This window comes from Xenopus laevis, chromosome 5S (assembly GCF_017654675.1).
Source record: "Xenopus laevis strain J_2021 chromosome 5S, Xenopus_laevis_v10.1, whole genome shotgun sequence".
Lineage (NCBI taxonomy): Eukaryota > Metazoa > Chordata > Amphibia > Anura > Pipidae > Xenopus > Xenopus laevis.
Window position 1 is genome coordinate 71,812,112 of NC_054380.1, and position 18,257 is coordinate 71,830,368.

The window sequence follows — 18,257 nt, forward strand, 5'->3', positions numbered from 1 at the left end:
AATGAATGCTTCAGTTTAAGTGCATCAGCTGCTAACAATAGCACAGTATTTATGCAAATTTATTTCCTTTAGTAAAGGGCACTTTACCTCATGTTTTAATCCTATGACAGGTGTTGCTTTTTTATTCTTCTCAAATTGATGAACTATTGTTCTAAACCAGTGATCCCCAACCAGTAGCTTGTGAGCAACATGTTGCTCTCCGACCCCTTGGATGTTGTTCCCCATGGCCTCAAAGCAGGTGCTTATTTTTGAATTTCAGGCTTAGAGGCAAGTTTTAGTTGTATTAAAACCAGATGCACTGCAAATAGAGGCCCCTGTAGACTTCGTGGAGGCTTCTAAATGGTCAATCACAGCACTTATTTGGTACCTCCAGGAACATTTTCCAGGCTTGTGTTGCTCCCCAATTCTATTTGCATCCGATTGCTGCTCACAGGTAGAAAAGGTTGGGGATACCTGTTCTAAACCAATGGCAATTGTGTGAATAAAAATAAAGCATGTTCCACACCTTGGAAAGCCTACCTTCTGTTATACTGTTGCAGGAGAACAATTCAAGAGTTTAACATGTTTCTCCTGTTTGTTTTGAGTTCATTACAACAAAAGGCATTTTGAAAAGAAGTTTTACTTTTGACATTCTGCACAAGCATTCTACTTAAAAAAATTTGCCTTTTTCAGCTATTGCAGTAGAAATTTTGTGTAACTACATTCTAAATTACAATAAACAATAATTTTTCTCAAAAGCATTGTTATCCAAAATTGCAGTGAAGGAAATTATACAAATTGCATGTTTCATAATCAAAATGCTGTGCTTATTCAATGGAGGAGGGAGACGTTTTTGTTTGAAGATTCTACCTCTTTGTTGGGGAGACTAACTGCGACATGCAGGCTGGGCCGACACCGGTGGGACCCACCCTAGGGACAGCTTTGGGACAACTTACACACACACTCTTTGTGAGTCATGTCGACTTTTTGTGCATTTTAAGGTTTTGTTATATAATTTGATTTTAAAATATATAATTTTTGGCATTTATGGTTTTAGAGAAAATAAGTTTGAAGGTGGTTTCAAAAAGCTCTAATACACTTAGGGGCACATTTATCAAGGGTCGAATATCGAGGGTTAATAAACCCTCGAATTCGGCCCTCAAATTTAAATCCTTTGAATTCGAATATCGAATTCCAAGGATTTAGTGCAAATCCTTCGATCGAACGATCAAAGTAAAAATCGTTCTATCGAACGATAAAATCCTTCGAATCGAACGATAAAATCCTTCGAATCGAACGATTTGAACGATTTTAAAGGATCGATCAAAGGATTTTTCTACAATCAAAAAAAGGTTAGAAAAGTGCTGGGGAAGGTCCCCATAGGCTAAAATTGTACCTCGGTAGGTTTAAACTGCCAAAGTATGTAGTCGAAGTATTTTTTAAAGAGACAGTACTTCGACTATCGAATGGTCGAACGATTTTTAGTTCGAATCGAAGTCGAAGGTCGTAGTAGCCTATTCGATGGTCGAAGTACCCAAAAAAATATTTCAAAATTCAAAGTTTTTTTCAACCGAATCCTTCACTCGAGCTTAGTAAATGTGCCCCTAAATGAAACCTTTAATAAAGGAGCCTCTAAACAACCCCATTATGATTATTTTGCTTCCATTAAGGATTCATTGTATCTTATTTGTGATTTAAGGAAATCATTAAAAAAAAATGAATTATTTGATTAAAATTGCAACTTTGGGAGATTGCCTTCCCGCAATTTGGAGCTTTCTAGATAACGGGTTTCTGGATAATGGATCCTATACATGTATTCTACTAATATCTGCTTTGTATAAAAAAACACTAATTGAAAAATATTTGTGTTTTCCTTTCTCTTAGAAATAGAAATGATGAGCTTTGTATAAACAAACCCCCTCCTGTCTCCAAGTGGTAGCCTTTGTCAGGTTTTGGGATAAGAAACAGCTGATTATATAGATTCATGTTACTACATTCTTCTTTTCAAACAGTGAAATTAGTTTTATTGTGTATTATACAATATATATATATATATATATATATATATATATATATATATATATATATATATATATATATATATATATATATATATATATATATATATATATAACAAGTGAAAGTTGTGCTCAATAAATATATATATATGTGTGTGTGTGTAACGTTGCAAAGCCTGTATTTCCTTTGAGGCTGTGAACCCTTAGTAAATAATTTTTTCTGCTCTAAACTGTCTAATAAGAATAAAATATTTCATTTATTTTTCTTGGGTAAGTTTATAGCTATATAATTAAAATGGTCTAATTTAATTGGTGTACAATGTATATAACCCTAGCAACTTTGCAGAATAATTCAACAGCCTAGGAGTTAATTTTGTGCTAGTGATGTGAGAAATTTCTCCTAATATATTGCCGCACTTGATTAGCACAGCTTACCTTTCAACTACAGGAATTGCACCCAGGGGACTGGTAAACTTATAAATTCATCTCTTGCCTTTTTTTTATCGCCTCTGTCTTCCTAACGTAAAATTCTAGGACTGATTCTTTTTTATCTGAACGTTTGTTTTCAGACACAATCCTTTTGTACTGGTATCTTTTTCTTGAAGCATCCATTACAATCTGTCCCTTTGTCTTCCACTAAACATAATACAAGCTGAGCTGCAAGTAAATTCAATATCTGCACTTACTTTGGAGGTCTAGGAAAGGGAACGACCTGCTACAGGTTAACCTATAGCTTTTTAAATGCCTTTTGATTTATCTGTCACCTGATATATCAGTAATGAATATTTTTCATGGAAGGTGCACTTTAATTACTTTCCCATTTGACTTGCATTATAAGACCCTATCTAGGTAATTAATCTTACCAAGTATCCAATTTCGGCCTTTATTGGAGGCAAACCTTCTGAATAGTGTGTGCTTGAGTGACTCTGTTTTACCACATAGGCCAGAAAAAGTCATGTTGGCTACTCAATTTACTATTTAAAAATAAGGCCAAGGGATAGCAGTGGCTTGCATGAAAGTGCTTTTGTCATAGAAATATTAACTCTTTTCTATCTAAATACTTGGAATTGGAATTAAGTTTATATTTATTATGTTTATTTCACAGTTATATGCTTGATGGGATATTGTAATACATATCTAGTTAGCCTTTTTGTGTTGTCTGTCTAAATGAAAGCTCAGATCAGTGTAGACTTATGAATAGAATACAAAGGATTTATTTCCTTTACCGCCATACCAAAAGATAAATAGATCATAATTTAACAGACTTGATATGTAAGATAGGTAAGATGTGCTTTAGGGAGGCGAGGGAAATTATGGAAACACCCTACATTGACAGGATACATGAATAATTCTAACCATGATTTATTCCTGTTCCCACAGAATGTTAAACACAGCATTCATATCATAGTTCAGATATTTTGAGCTGTTTTTCTTTTCATTAAAACTCATGTTTAATCCAGTATAATTTATGTTTTGAAAAATCCGTGTTCTTTACTACTGGCAATTACGATGTTCTATTTTCTCATGCTTGTGGTATATGAGGTGAGGTCTTCACATTTAAAATCTAAATTGAACCTAAACAACTGAGAAATGATAAAGGTTTGTCTTAAATCCTGTTGGGTGAAAGTATTCTAATTAAAAACAAACTTAATTGAGTTTAACTTTTACTAGTGCCGCATTAGTAATGATAGATGCAACAGTTTGCCTGAACGTTTATCTGATTTAGACCTAAAGAAAAATGCTTTTAATTGTATAATTTAGCAAGTTGAAGTACCATAATTTGCAGAGAGGGAACCAATTAAGATGCCTAAAGTGCTCATAATGCGCAAACTAAAGTTTTTACTGAGTTGTTTAGAATTTTGTTTTTAGAGAATAACTTTAGGATATGATAGAGAAGCAAATATAATTTGACATTGTCAGTTTATATCTTTATTTTCATAGATTTTTTTATAAATGTATATGCATCTGCTGGACTGTTAACTATAGTAATGTTACAGTTCTTTGTCTCTATACTTCTTCAGTATGTACAGATATATCATATATATATATATATCTTATGTAGGTAATTGATGCCTGGGAGCAATGTAATTATATTTAGGTATTTGTTCATTAACACCCTCCTTATAACACAATGATTAGAAGTAACATGAAAGATAACATCACTTTGATACAGTATCCGCTGCCTGAATAAAAAATATGCAACAGCAATATTATATATCTGTGTTAAACCAATTGCCCTCATAATTGTTTGAATCAAGCAGAAAAATAAGTATTATAAAAAAAAGTGAATGGTCAAATTGGAAGTTGTTACTCACAAATAAGGCATTCATCAGGGTATAGAATAGTTTTAGCAGATATACTGTGAAAATAGCAACTCTTAGCCATATAGCCATATTCTACTGACATGTGACCTGGATATATCATCTTGCGTCAATAACACCTGGCATATCATTATGTGGAGCCACCATGGATAAACTATGCCAGCAGGTGGATATTGGAGTGTGAGCAGGTCGGGATTTGTGGAAAAGACCACCAAGGTCCGGGCCTAGGCTGGCAGGATTTTAGGGGGCGGCATGCTGCCGATGTTGTGAGAGCTGCCATATTGTTCATCATCATCTCATCAGAACCTTATGTAAAAGCTAATGCTGGAGAAGGTCCCAGAAACGCCAAGGACTGTTATAGGAACAATTCAATGTAAAAATAAAAACTGGATAAATAGATACATTGCACAAAATAAAAAACTCACAAACTCAAACAATGATTGTCATAAAATTTATTAAAAGAATATAAAAAGTACAAACAAAAAATGTGCTGAATGATGCATTAAAAAATAGGAATACTTCTAAAACCTCCTTCCATATCACCTTGGCAACTTTTACTTGGGAAATTTTTTTCACTTAATAAATTTTGAATTTCTAGAGCTTTTTAGAATATAGTAATACCACAAATGTTTCGAGATTTGTGGAAAAAAAACCCCACAAATTTGATTGTTAGTGTATGGACCCCTTCGTTTCTTATTTGAGTTTTATTGTTATAAGGCTATAGGAAAAGGCTTTTTTAAGATTCTCACAAAGATCATTTTGTGCAATATTGCACTGAGGTTCTGCTTTTGTTTTTCCTCTTCATATCCATAAGGTGGCCATACATAATAAAACTTGGTCATCCAGTATGTGCTTGTAATGAAAGCTAATAAATATTAGTATGTTCCTGTTAAATATGTACAGTATAAGAAAGGCATTTACCTATATCCTCTGATAAAATCATCAGGTTTATATGGCTATCCTAAGTGTAAATTGTATCTTTAGAACTGTTTATGATTAATACTGTAATAACTTAGTAATACATAATTGAATGTATGTCCTATGAATGTGAAATCAGTGTAGCTTGATAGCTACACATCCAATCTGCTAACCATATAATGATGCCTCTTATTCCTTATTGCATAAAAGGTTAGTTTAGGTTCTATTGAATCCTTATAAATGGCAGGATATACCTAATCCATGTTTTTTAAATATATATTTGTATTAAATTATTAGATTTGTTAAGAATCAAAGTACTAAGTTTTTTGGCAATGAACATAGGATTCAAAATATAAAGATATGAATAAAGAACCCATACAACAAACGATTAGCTATTTAATATGTTATATGATAAGCTATTAATATGAGTGAAGATTGAAGTACAGGGGTGGTAAGAAGGGGGGTGAAGTGGGGAGGGGGGCTGCGGGGAGGAGGAGGAGGAAAGACCCATGCAAGTGTATGGATAGGAAAGTAGGTGTGAGAGGGTAGGTAGGAAAAGAAAAAATCATTCTTGCTGGTTTCACATAGCTGACATTCAGTCTAGATTTACAAAGCTGACTTTGTGAATGCCTTTTTACATATGCTTACATCATTTGTTGTGTATGCTTGTCTCTCAATCCAAGGACATTAGATAAAGGTCATCCCACATATGCAAATTATCTCACAAGAGAGGAGTTTCGAGGATTTATATCATTCTATATAGCTGCCTTTGAGTGAAAGTGTACAACTAGCTTTATTCATTAAGTATCTGGAGTTAAGAGTTAATTGGACCTTATTTGCCCTTTAAAATATGATTGATTACAGGTGAATGGGGTGAAAAAAACAAAAAAAAACATACATTTTGTCATGAAATAATACTGAAGAATGCTTACAATATTAAAACGTTTTGCTTTGTATAATGTAGTAAATTTTGCTGACGGTAAATAAATCTGTACTTCCAGCCTGCACCTTATCACTAAAGGAAATCCTGAGTCAGGGTTGCTAAAGTCACTGGAACAATCTTGTTTTATAGTCATCTACTTGTGAACACAAAAGAGTCTTCCTGTTTAATAAAATGATTACATAGATATGCTTTACACATTGTTGCACTGTGAGAAAGGGTTTACTGAAAATGAAGTTATTGTATTGCATAAACTACTGATAACAGTTGTTTTTTACCAATGATTTATTTGTACTTTAAAAGGGATATTTTAGGTAGATCTCACAATTGTTTGTATTGTGCAAGAGATTTTGTGATGTGATATTAAAACCTGGATTCACTTCAAGACTAGTAATGAAAGAAGTATTAAGATACCTCAGTTTAAAGATTAATAGCAACACTGGGTAACGGTTGGTCAGTGTGGAGTTTCCAATTGAGCATTTTGAATAGTTACTTACTCATTTGATTGTATTAGAGCTGAGAGACATCAAAAAAATGGTTGATGAATGTCTAGTGTAACACATGCATGGCGTAATATTATAAATATGAATAGAATTAATCTGCACTTATATAGACCACAGGGTTAATCAACGTGATCGAGTTATTTTGTCCTGCAGGACAATACCCCAAGAACTGGCTTGTGAATTTGCCAGCTTAAAATGTTAGGTGAAAATGACTGCATTATTTTATAGGGGAAATTAATCATGCAATATATCAGAATTTGATTGAGTATTAGTACTAGTAGAAACTAGTACAAACAGTTCTCCTTTTTTCATGTGACTTTTATATTTCTTTTGAATGAAAGGGGCAAATTCACGAAAGCGCGAAGCGGCTAACGCTAGTGCAAATTCGCCAGCATGACGTCATTTTGTTACTTCGCCGATTTACTAACGGGCGCTGGCGTAAATTTGCTAGCGAAGTGGACCTTCTCTGGCGCGACTTCACACCCTTACGCCAGGCGAAGTTGCGCAATGGCGAAGGGACGTAACTACGCTAATTCACTGACTTGCGCATTTTACTGAACGTTACCTCTTGCGCCAGACTTGCCTTCGCCACCTCAGACCAGGCGAAGTGCAATAGCGTACAAAGGCTTGCTTCAAAAAAAAGTCCCATAAAGCACTGCGTCTTTTCCTTTAAGGGTGATAGGCTGTAAAAGATCGTAATTTTTTTTGGGGGTATCCTCCTTCCCCCCCTGCATTTCCTAACATATGGCACCTAAACTATACAGTGGGCACAAGAATAGGGCAAAATAACAACTCTATTTTACTTTATGAAGTTTTCCCAGGCTTGTGTAGTGTAATGTATTTGCTGCTACACATACCTCTATTGTACTTTAACTTGGCGCCATATGCAAATTAGGCATCGCTAGCGTAACTTCGCATTGCTTAACAAATTAACGCTAGCGCAACTTCGCTACTTTTCGCCTCCCTGAGCGCAACTTTGGATTTTATTGAATGAGTGGCGCCCTGGCGAAGTGCGGCGAAGTGTGGCGAAGCCTGCGCTAGCACAACTCTGCAGGTTAATGAATTTGCCCCATAGGGTTTTGGTATACTGGAGAGGCCATATAGTTGCAAATCTGAACAAAGTTGTAGGTCAGAATTGTCAGAAATATCAGCGCTATAAATCTGTAACGTTAGATAAACCAAAAGGCTACTTAAGTCTAATCTGGCAACCTAACAATCTTTTAGGGGAAAATATATGAATTTTTGCATTCTCATTTTTAGAAAAAAAAAATCACCACCTCATTTTATGCAGCAAATCCTGGATTTGGTTCGGGATTTGGCCAAACCATAATATTCAGTAGATGAATACAGACTAAATTAATAAGGATTATTTATTTCGACCATATTAAGAGAAAATAAAATGTTAGGATTTTTAGCTACAAAATAGCAAACAATCAGATGATTGCTTTCATTATTCAAAATGTGCTGCTCATTATATCAAAGTAATTTAAACTGCTGAGCCAAATCTGTTTCCTTTTGATGACTTAACCCACTACTATCCCCAGTAAAAAAAAAAAAAAAAGGGTATATGCATACAGTATGTGCCATGCATGCTTGCCTGCCACAATCCTGAATTAGCTAGACAGTCCCAGGAAAGCAGTCTGAAAAGAATGGGATAAGGTTTTAAAATGTTGCCAAAGGATATACTACAATGGAGATAGAATAAAAAATATCTGACATAATGTAGTTTGTTTATATGAAATTTTTAGTTAAGAAAAACGTTAAAATAAAGCCAATACATTATATAACTGTCCCAGTGATGTTAATCATTAAAGGACTTTGTGTCACCAAGGACAAATAGTTATTTGTTGCTTTAAAAGCCATCACGATCAAAGAATAGCCATCTTACTGTACTTGACAAATCCTTTTATTGCTTATTTCAATGAAAATTAGCATTTGAATAAGAGCAACAAGATAGGGCATAGTGAGTAAAATGACCATTATAATAGAAAATAATTAGTGTATGTGAAGCTTTTATTTCTTTTATTGTCCCCTCAGTAACTTTCCCCTTCCTAAAAAGTATGTAACATGGTAGAGGATATCTTAAATGGAGTCTTTTCCTGGCAGGATCTGTTCATGGGAGAAAGAAGGGCATTTTAGAGCTGATCTTATTGTCTGAAAAGATCACATAGTGAATTTATTGCAGATTAGGTTTGAATAATCCTCAACCCAGCAGATGTGGTTTTTGTTTTATTATTTTTAGGGTTTTTCATCAGAAGGATTATTGTTGATTTAGTTCCTTTCTTTCTTAAAGTATGTTACTAATAATGACCATTCCTTTTACAAGACTCGGTTTGATAGTGCTTAGACTCTTGTACTTGCTAGGAAAGCAATGAATAGATGTGTGGGTTAAGCTCAATGGCATGCTGAGAAATGTGTTCTTTCTGAAATATAAATAAAAGTATGTTTAGGTCAGATCAGGACATCAGCACATCAGACAATTAATAGTTCTTTAGTTAGTGGTATAATTAAAGGCTTATAAACCCCAGGACAAAATTTGTACTGGGCCCTTAGTTTGGCCTGGACCTCACACTCCATGCCACCCATTTCCAACCACTAGCATGGCAGCTCTGTGGGGCTTGCCAAGCATTAGTGGATTCAGGCCACAGCCAATCAGATGTCACATGGGCCCATAAGAAAAATTTAGTATCATTTCTCTGTACTTTTGTCAGGTACAATTCTGCTGCTACTTATGGAAGTAATTAATATAAAGTAACTCCAGTGTGCCATAGAAAGCACACTTAAAGGACATGTAAAGCCTACATTTTCCTACCATGTATATAAGTTGGGTATATCTTCCCCACCCAAGCCATAGCATTTGTACTCCTCCATTTGCCAGAGCAATCACATTTTCCTAAAACAAATAGCAGCTTTCACCCTTCGGCCATTTTCCCTCTGACACATCATCAGTAACATTAACATCTGCAAAACAGGGCATGTATGCTGAAATGTTCATGCAATTCAGAATGCAGGTTTACACAGGCACAACATACTTTGATAAAAAGTTCTGCTGGGGTTAAGCACTGTAATTGTTAAGCTGAGCTCAGGAGAGGTGGTTAGGAGAAAAAAAAGGATTAGACAGCAAAAGTTTCTATGGGAACCAGCAATGCTATCTCTTCATTGGCTGTTGGACTGGAGGGTGTTTTTAGTAATCATAGCTGAGAAGAACTGAGTATGCTCATAAGTCAACAGCCAGAGCAAATTCCTGAGGGAGGGGGCCTAGTGGGTTAGAGGAGGAGAGGGGTTTCTAGGTGATTAAGGGGATGCTGCAGCCTTACTGTTAACCTTTTAAGAACCAGAGTGGCAGTTATCTGAAGATTTCAAAGAGACTGTTCACTTATTACATTTTTGTGTGGGGGGTTTACATGTCCTTTAAGTAGCAACTGCTAGTGGTAGAAGTGTTTTTGATCTCTGAAAGTATCATAAAAAGATAATGGTGACATTTATTATTTGTCTGCATATTTGTAGGCTTTTGTGGTTCACTATATCGCAACAAGGTGCAGTTGATTACAATGTAATATAAAGTTGTGTTGTATTGCACTGTGTTGAACTGAATGCATCATTAAAGCCCACCTCTTCTGTACATGTTTATTGGAGTTGCCATACTGCTTTCTTTATAGACCACAAAAAGTACTGTCTTTATGACCGCTTGGTTTGCTGTTGTTATTGCAGTCTATAAAGAAGGACTCAGCAGAAGCATGCAGTATGGGAACCACCCCTCATTTGTAGAAATGCAAATATCCGGAGAAGGTATGTTCTGTGCATGCAATAGGATACATCTTAATACTGTATCTGTAAGATGAAATATGTACACTATAAACTATAACTAGGTGATATTTCACTTTAAAAGTAAAGTCAGAAGGGCTTTGTCTTGCTTTCACTGTTGGCTGGTTGCTTTCACTTGTTGTTAATTAATAGAAATCAATGAAACGTAACATATGAATATAAATATATAAATATATATGTGTGTGTGTGTGTGTGTGTGTGTGTGTATATATATAAATATATATATATATATGTATATAAATATATATATATATATATATATATATATATATATAATATGCAAAAATGGACAGCACTCACAAATTATATGCAAATAGTTGTATTAAAGTGAAAAAAGCATATACATCACCATATGTGTACACATTTCATAGCGACGTTTCGAGCCAATGTAGGCTCTTTCTCAAGCCATGTGAACAATGGTTTTAAAATCCAACTAATCTATACATGTTTTTAAAGTTCTTCAGGGGAAGTGACCTAACGATTCTTTCCATATGCCTCGTACAGGGCTGTCACCACACCTGCTGTATAGAACAATTAAGACATATGTATATAATAACAAATTGTATATTTTCTTAGACACATAATAAAATGTCCATCTATCATAAAAACAGATACAGGTTATAATCTTTTTTCAATCCAGAGAAAGAGCCTACATTGGCTTGAAACGTCGCTACGAAATGTGTACACATATGGTGATGTATATGCTTTTTTCACTTTAATACAACTATTTGCATAAAATTCGTTAGTGCTGTCCATTTTTGCATATTACATAACGAGGGAAGACCGGAAAACCACATACAGTATACGAAGAGAACATAGCGTGAGTGCTGTTACTAACCAATACAAGCGAAAATATATATATATAAAGCCCACTGTTTTGCAACATTCCATAATACAAGTAGCGTGACCCTCTCAGATTATTGACTTCAACATAATACAATAGGCTTGGGTGCAGTCGCAGCAGTCATAGAATAATGCTGGGCTCCAGAAGCCAGGACACAGTGGAAAGGACAGTATCTGAAGAAGGAGGCTTCTTGTTGGAAGAAGTGTTTTGCAGATTATCTCAGAATATCACTCTCTACATCATACTAAAAGTTATCTCAAAGGTGAAAAACCCCTTTAAGTTATGAAGATCCAAATTACGGAAAGATATGTTATCAGGAAAGCCCTCCCGAGCATTCTGGATAACAGGTCCCATACCTGTATCATATATCTTGTTTAACCAAACCTAAACTCACTCACTTAAACCACCTAAACCGCTTTACTAAAGGTCAAAACACATTGGGAAAAAAAGCTCAAGTCCTGAAATGAAAAGGGGGCTTTTAGTAAAGAGGGATAATTTAAGTGGCTCTAAGGTACTGAATATTTGGCATGTACAGTAAAACTAGTGTTGAAGTGTGTGCCAATTACACAGCAGATTCTTCATACCATATTAAAAGTGCTTTGTGATCCAGAAAGGCCAGCAGCTGCATAACAGGATTCATGAAAGGTGCCAGGTACTAAGGAATGCATTTAGGGGAAAAAAAAGTGTAGATTGGATAATCCATACTGCTGCGTCTGAATTGTTGGCTTTTAAATGAGGGCAATGTCACAACATTTTTGTTTTTTTGCTTTATACCCACAAGTATGCTTTCGAAAAGGTTATGACAAAATAGTCACAATTGTTCCATTGCAATCAATAAATATAGCCTGTACACAGGTTCAATCATTGCTCAAAGATGCTACTATCCAAATACTGCGGTGATAATGACATCTTTGAACTATAGTCACTGACCACTTGAATATCATTATAATGAGAAGCAATACAAATCCCAACATGTTCATGTTATTAATTCAACATTCAACACATATAGTATACACACCAGGTCTAGTAACCAATAGCAAACAAAGGTTTGCTTTTTAACTGTTGATTGATGGCTATGGATTACCAGACCTGCTGCAAGATGTGCCCTTTATTACATAACCTCCTGAAACTGTAATGAATTAGCATATTGTGCTAATGATTTTTCTAATATTATTGAAGAACATCAGGATGCTGACAATTTCATGTTTCTCTTTTCATTCATGACATTGTTGAACGATTCATGCAGTTCTGTTCAGATGTTGTAGAAAAGAAAGAAGCAGTTCGGTTAGCACAAGAGTTGTTATGTACTGTGCCCTATCTGCGCTATATATTCTTTATATGTGCAGTATATATAGAAGCCCATTTGGAAAGACACAATAATAATTAAAACTAAATATATTAAAAATGTATTTGTCATATAGTGAAGTATTTAAAAATTCTAAATATACTGGTTGCTATGGATAGCTAAAACTGAAGCACATTTTGTTGCTTGTACTATACTGGTACAATTTGGCGGGTTCACAGTAGAGATGGGATTTTTTTTTGATGCACGTCTTTTTCGCGGCAACACCTAGCGAAATATTTCGCTCACCACTAATTCGTAGCACCTCGCTTTTGCTGCAAGATATAGCCTAAAGTCTGGATATAATCATTAATTGTTGCTTGGTTGTTTTAATTCCAGGAATAAGATTTGAATTTCACCAAATCACAAAATACAGTGTAATCACGTACACCACCATGCCGAAGACATTGCAAATGTGTTCTCTTAAGCAAAATCTTAATAATGCATTAGAATCAAACATTAATTCTTAATATTATTAATCATTCTTACGAGCTTGGATGCACCTCTTTCAAGCCATTTAGCTCATGTCCTCTGAAGCAAAACCAGCTTGACCTTCTCTGTTTATGTGTCTATAATACAGATCTATCTGTTTGTCTGTCTGTCTCAACACAAACACAGTCACAAACATGCTTACAGGGTTATTGTACCTGCCTTTTCCTTTCCTTTGTATCTGCTGAAATATTAAGAGGTTACTGATTTATTAATTACCCTAAAAAGAGGCTTTTAAAACTTTTTGCAGTTTAAGCCTTACTCAAGTCCCTTATTTTCTGGCCACAAAATGTTAGCTGGGGCATGGCGCCAGTGGAATCAATTATTGACATAATTATGGATGAGGCTGGACAGAAACAGAAAAGTCCAACATTCTCTTAAAGGGGCAGGATACACCTATATACAGTTTCCATCAGTAAATATAACTTTTGTTGAAAATGTATTTTGCCTATTGTTTTAATCCATAATATCCTAATATTTGCATATATATATATATATATATATATATATATATATATATATATATATATATATATATATATATATATAGTTTCATGACCTTCGGCCTCGTGTTTATATATATATATATATATATATATATATATATATATATATATATATATAACACTAATGGTATATATATATATATACCACTAATGGAAAATTGTGAATCTGGATATATATATATATATATATATATATATATATATATATATATATATATATATATATATATATATATACCTGTGTATTATAATAAATAAAGTACCCCAGTTGTAAAATATGAGGATATTAGAAGTTACCTCGGAGTTTCATGACCTTCGGCCTCGTGTTTATATATATATATATATATATATATATATATATACCACTAATGGAAAATTGTGAATCTGGATATATATATATATATATATATATATATATATATATATATATATATATACCTGTGTATTATAATAAATAAAGTACCCCAGTTGTAAAATATGAGGATATTAGAAGTTACCTCGGAGTTTCATGACCTTCGGCCTCGTGTTTATATATATATATATATATATATATATATATATATATATATATATATATACCACTAATGGAAAATTGTGAATCTGGATGTATATTGAGATGTGTCCTAAAACAGATGGAGCAAACTTTAGCTTTACATTTTTTTAGATGCCTTACTTACCCTGACACTCCAAACCAAGTTTTTCTCAATTGTATCCATATATGTGTGGATACAATGTCACTTATCCATATATGTGTTTACATGCTTACTATGTAACATTCCCCATATGAAAACCAAAGCCTTGATTTGTAGGAGAAATCACCTTGAACGTGTTCTTGAACCAACCAATGTTTTATCTCGAGGGATAGCATGTGGGTGGGTATTTTTCATATCTCTGTTCATATATTTCTGTATACCTTTCAACTGTACTCTGCTCTACTGTATAAATTGTGGTATTGCATTTCCAGTTTGCTTATTGAAATATTCCATGGTTTACATCTCCACTAATTCAAAATTGCTAGAAATAAACAATAGCATGCTGAAGTTACCCATTTTACTACAGGGCTCAACAGAGGTTTTGAATTTGCAGAAATTTACTTGTTGGACCAAGTACGCAAGTGTTTTTCATTACTTAAAGCACAAGAACAAAGTGACTTACTGGTAATTCAATAAGTCAACTGGTGGATCTGTGCTTGACAGCTGTTTGACCGTACAGTAGACATCCTTTTTGTATTGGGTTTCATGCTTGAAGGTTGTCATGCCTTGCAGAAATGGTTTGCTAAATAGCATGATTGATTTCTGAACCTAAACACGCAGCTTTACAGTTGTCAGCAAAGGAAATGTCTGGCCTATTGAAACTAATTGATTAGTGAAACGTGATACTGAAAGCAGATAACCAGTACATTGCACTGAAATGTTGCGCATTACTGTTACAGACTTGATAACACAAAGCTACATGGGTTGGGTTGAAAACAACCTAAGTCTATCATGTTCAACCCCTCCAAATGAACCCCAGTGCACATATACTGTATACACACACACTCATACAGACCTATCTATACATGTACATTCAAACTATACATACACCACATAATAAAAGATACGTGTCCCCTAGTATGTGATTTATACATAGGCTGTATTTGTATATGTTAAATAATAAAGCATTTGTCCTTAAAGGGGAACTAAAGTTTAACTAAAGAAGTAGGTTAGAAATGTTGTACATCATTATTTTGGCTTCTGTACCAGCCCAAGGCAGCCACAGCCCTTTTGCAGTGTTTGCATGCCACTGTGTGTGCTGCTGGTCACTGCTACCATGCTACGTATTAAAGCTACTGTACCAGCATGCTGTACATATAGAGAACTTTTGATATTTGTTCTGCTGAGCCAATATATGTGCAGAAATTGCAATACTGTGCAGCTACAGTGACATTTGAGATCATAGGCCAGCCAAATAAATGCTATTATACTGTTAAAGCTAATGTATTTGCTTGTAGGTGTGTGGGAACACCTATTCATGTGTAGTCATATGCTTACTTATACGTGTTATATGTGTGTTACAGCCCCACCATGTGCAATGGTGTGAATGATACTGTTACTGTACATATGTTTTTGACACTGCGTTACATTCTGTGTATGTTTGTTTAAAATATTTGTTCATAATAGTGTATGGGTGCATATTTATAGATGTGTATTCTGTGTGTGGGTATGACACAAATATGTGTAAGTACCATACCTCCGAACATTCTGAAAATAGAAAGAGGGACAAAAAACTTTGCTGCGCGCAGTGCGGCAACAATATTTGACTGCGCCCATTTATGGCCACAGCCCCTAATTACCATGTCCATTTTTCAAACATATTTCTGGGGGTTTTAGGGACAGGTTTTATGTGTTATTACAGTTTTGCTTATGGAACTTAATTGCCCTTTAAACAGCACAGTTTCCCCAAGATACCTGCTTATCTTAAATAGATAAGTTGTTTAATTGCTTATCTTAAATTGCAACAAATATATCTAAGTGCACCTGCCATGTATTCTGGGCTCTCTGCCAAAAGCCAATTAAGTTGTAGAAACTTTGTATCTTTTTCTGGCTGTTCAGTGCAGGAGATCAAAGAGAAAGTCGGACATTTCAGTAACAATCCAGAACTGCTGGTTGAGTTGTCAAATTTGGTACTTTGGTCCCACGAAAAACAGGACAGTTGGGAGGTATGAAATATACTTGTAGAAGCATTTATCTTAACTAGTAAATTGGCCATGCATGCCCAAATTTGGTCAAGCAGTTTAGCCAATTTGAATGTATTCCATTGGTTGTTACAACAGAGATTTACCCCAGGGGACTTAAAGGAGAACTAAACCCTACAAATGAATATGGCTAAAAATGCTGTATTTTGTATATACTGGACTTATTGAATCAACCTAAAGTTTCAGCATCTCAATATCAGCAATGCTCCAGGACTTCACAGGGGGTCACCATCTTGGAAAGTGTCTGTGGCACTCACATGCTCAGTGGGCTCTGAGCAGCTGTTGAGAAGCTAAGCTTAGGGGTAGTCGCAAATTGTTATATAAGCTGATGCTACAAGGCTGATTATTAAGGGGCAGATGTATCAATGGTCAAGGTGAATTTTCTTATGAAAAAAATTTAACTTTCAAGCTATTTTTTCTGTACTTCGACTAGGGAATATTCCAAATTCTATTCGAATTTGAAAAAAATTCAAAAGTTCGAATATCGAAATTTATCATGTAGGGGCCGATTTATGAAGCTCGAGTGAAGGATTCGAATTAAAAAAACTTTGAATTTCGAAGTGTTTTTTGGGCTACTTCGACCATCGAATGGGCTACTTCGACCATCGAATGGGCTACTTCGACCTTCGACTACGACTACGAATCGAACGATTCGAAGTAAAAATCGTTTGACTATTCGACCATTCGATAGTCAAAGTACTGCCTCTTTAAAAAAAACTTCGACCCCCTACTTCGGCAGCTAAAAGCTACCGAAGTCAATGTTAGCCTATGGGGAAGGTCCCCATAGGCTTGCCTAAGTTTTTTTGATCGAAGGATATTCCTTCGATCGTTGGATTAAAATCCTTTGAATCGTTCGATTCAAAGGATTTAATCGTTCGATCGAAGGAATAATCCTTCGATCGTTCGATCGTAGGATTTGCGCTAAATACTTTGACTTCGATATTCGAAGTCAAAGGATTTTAGTTCCTAGTCGAATATCGAGGTTTAATTAACCCTCGATATTCGACCCTTCATACATCTGCCCCGTACTGTCTCTTTAAAAATTCGACATCGACCATTCGCCATCTAAAACCTGCCGAATTGCTGTTTTAGCCTATGGGGGACCTCCCAGAACATATTTGAAGTCAATTGGCTGACTCTCAAAAATCAAAGTTTTTCGGGGGGAAAAATTTTGAATCGAATTTGATCGAATGCGCTATTCCTTCGATTCGTACCTATTCGACCCCCAAAAAAAAATGTAATTTCGGTTGGTCTTTTTGAATTCGAATTTCAAAGTTTTTTCAATTCGAAATTCGACCCTTGATAAATATGCCCCTAAATGTTGATGCTAGTTGCACTGGTTTCTAGCCTACTTCTTTAGTTAAGCTTTAGTCATCCTTTAAAAATAAGCTACCCCTACTTTTATTGGCTTATTTATCAAAAATTTAATTTGTGAGGTTTTGTCTATTCGTATAAACGTACAATTTAAAAAAACTTGAATGTTTCCTTATTTATGAAAACATCTGAAAGTAAAAAAACTCGATTGAATACAATTGTGAAAAAAATGTAATGTTTCGAGTTTATAGGCTTAAAAAACTAGAATTTGTGAAATTACAAACTCAAACTCGAAAACTTGAATTTAGAAAATGCCTTGAATATTGCCTAGAACAACTCCCATTGACTTCTACATGAACTCGCCAGCTTTTAGGTGCCGGTTTTTTTACTTAATAAATACCAGACATTTGAGTTTTTGTAAATATTATTTAAATTTGTGAATTCGAATCATGGCAAAAATTCAAATTCGAACCTTGATAAATCACCCCCTGAAAGTTATGTGACTTTAAACTCTCGGTAGTGGA

The 18,257-nt window shown here is 34.7% G+C and overlaps 1 protein-coding gene across 8 annotated transcripts in view; it reads left to right on the forward strand.

The window, feature by feature from the left end:
• epha7.S (EPH receptor A7 S homeolog) overlaps positions 1-18,257 on the forward strand; it is a 147,357-nt gene that overhangs the window by 59,531 nt on the left and 69,569 nt on the right. For 4 of the 8 annotated variants that reach the window (XM_018265430.2, XM_041564642.1, XM_041564641.1 and 1 more), the window contains exon 6: positions 10,391-10,468. The exons of the other annotated variants lie outside the window; for them this stretch is intronic. In XM_018265430.2, the coding sequence (XP_018120919.1) occupies positions 10,391-10,468 (78 nt within the window). The remainder of the gene's footprint in view (positions 1-10,390; positions 10,469-18,257) is intronic. 8 annotated transcript variants of the gene reach the window in all.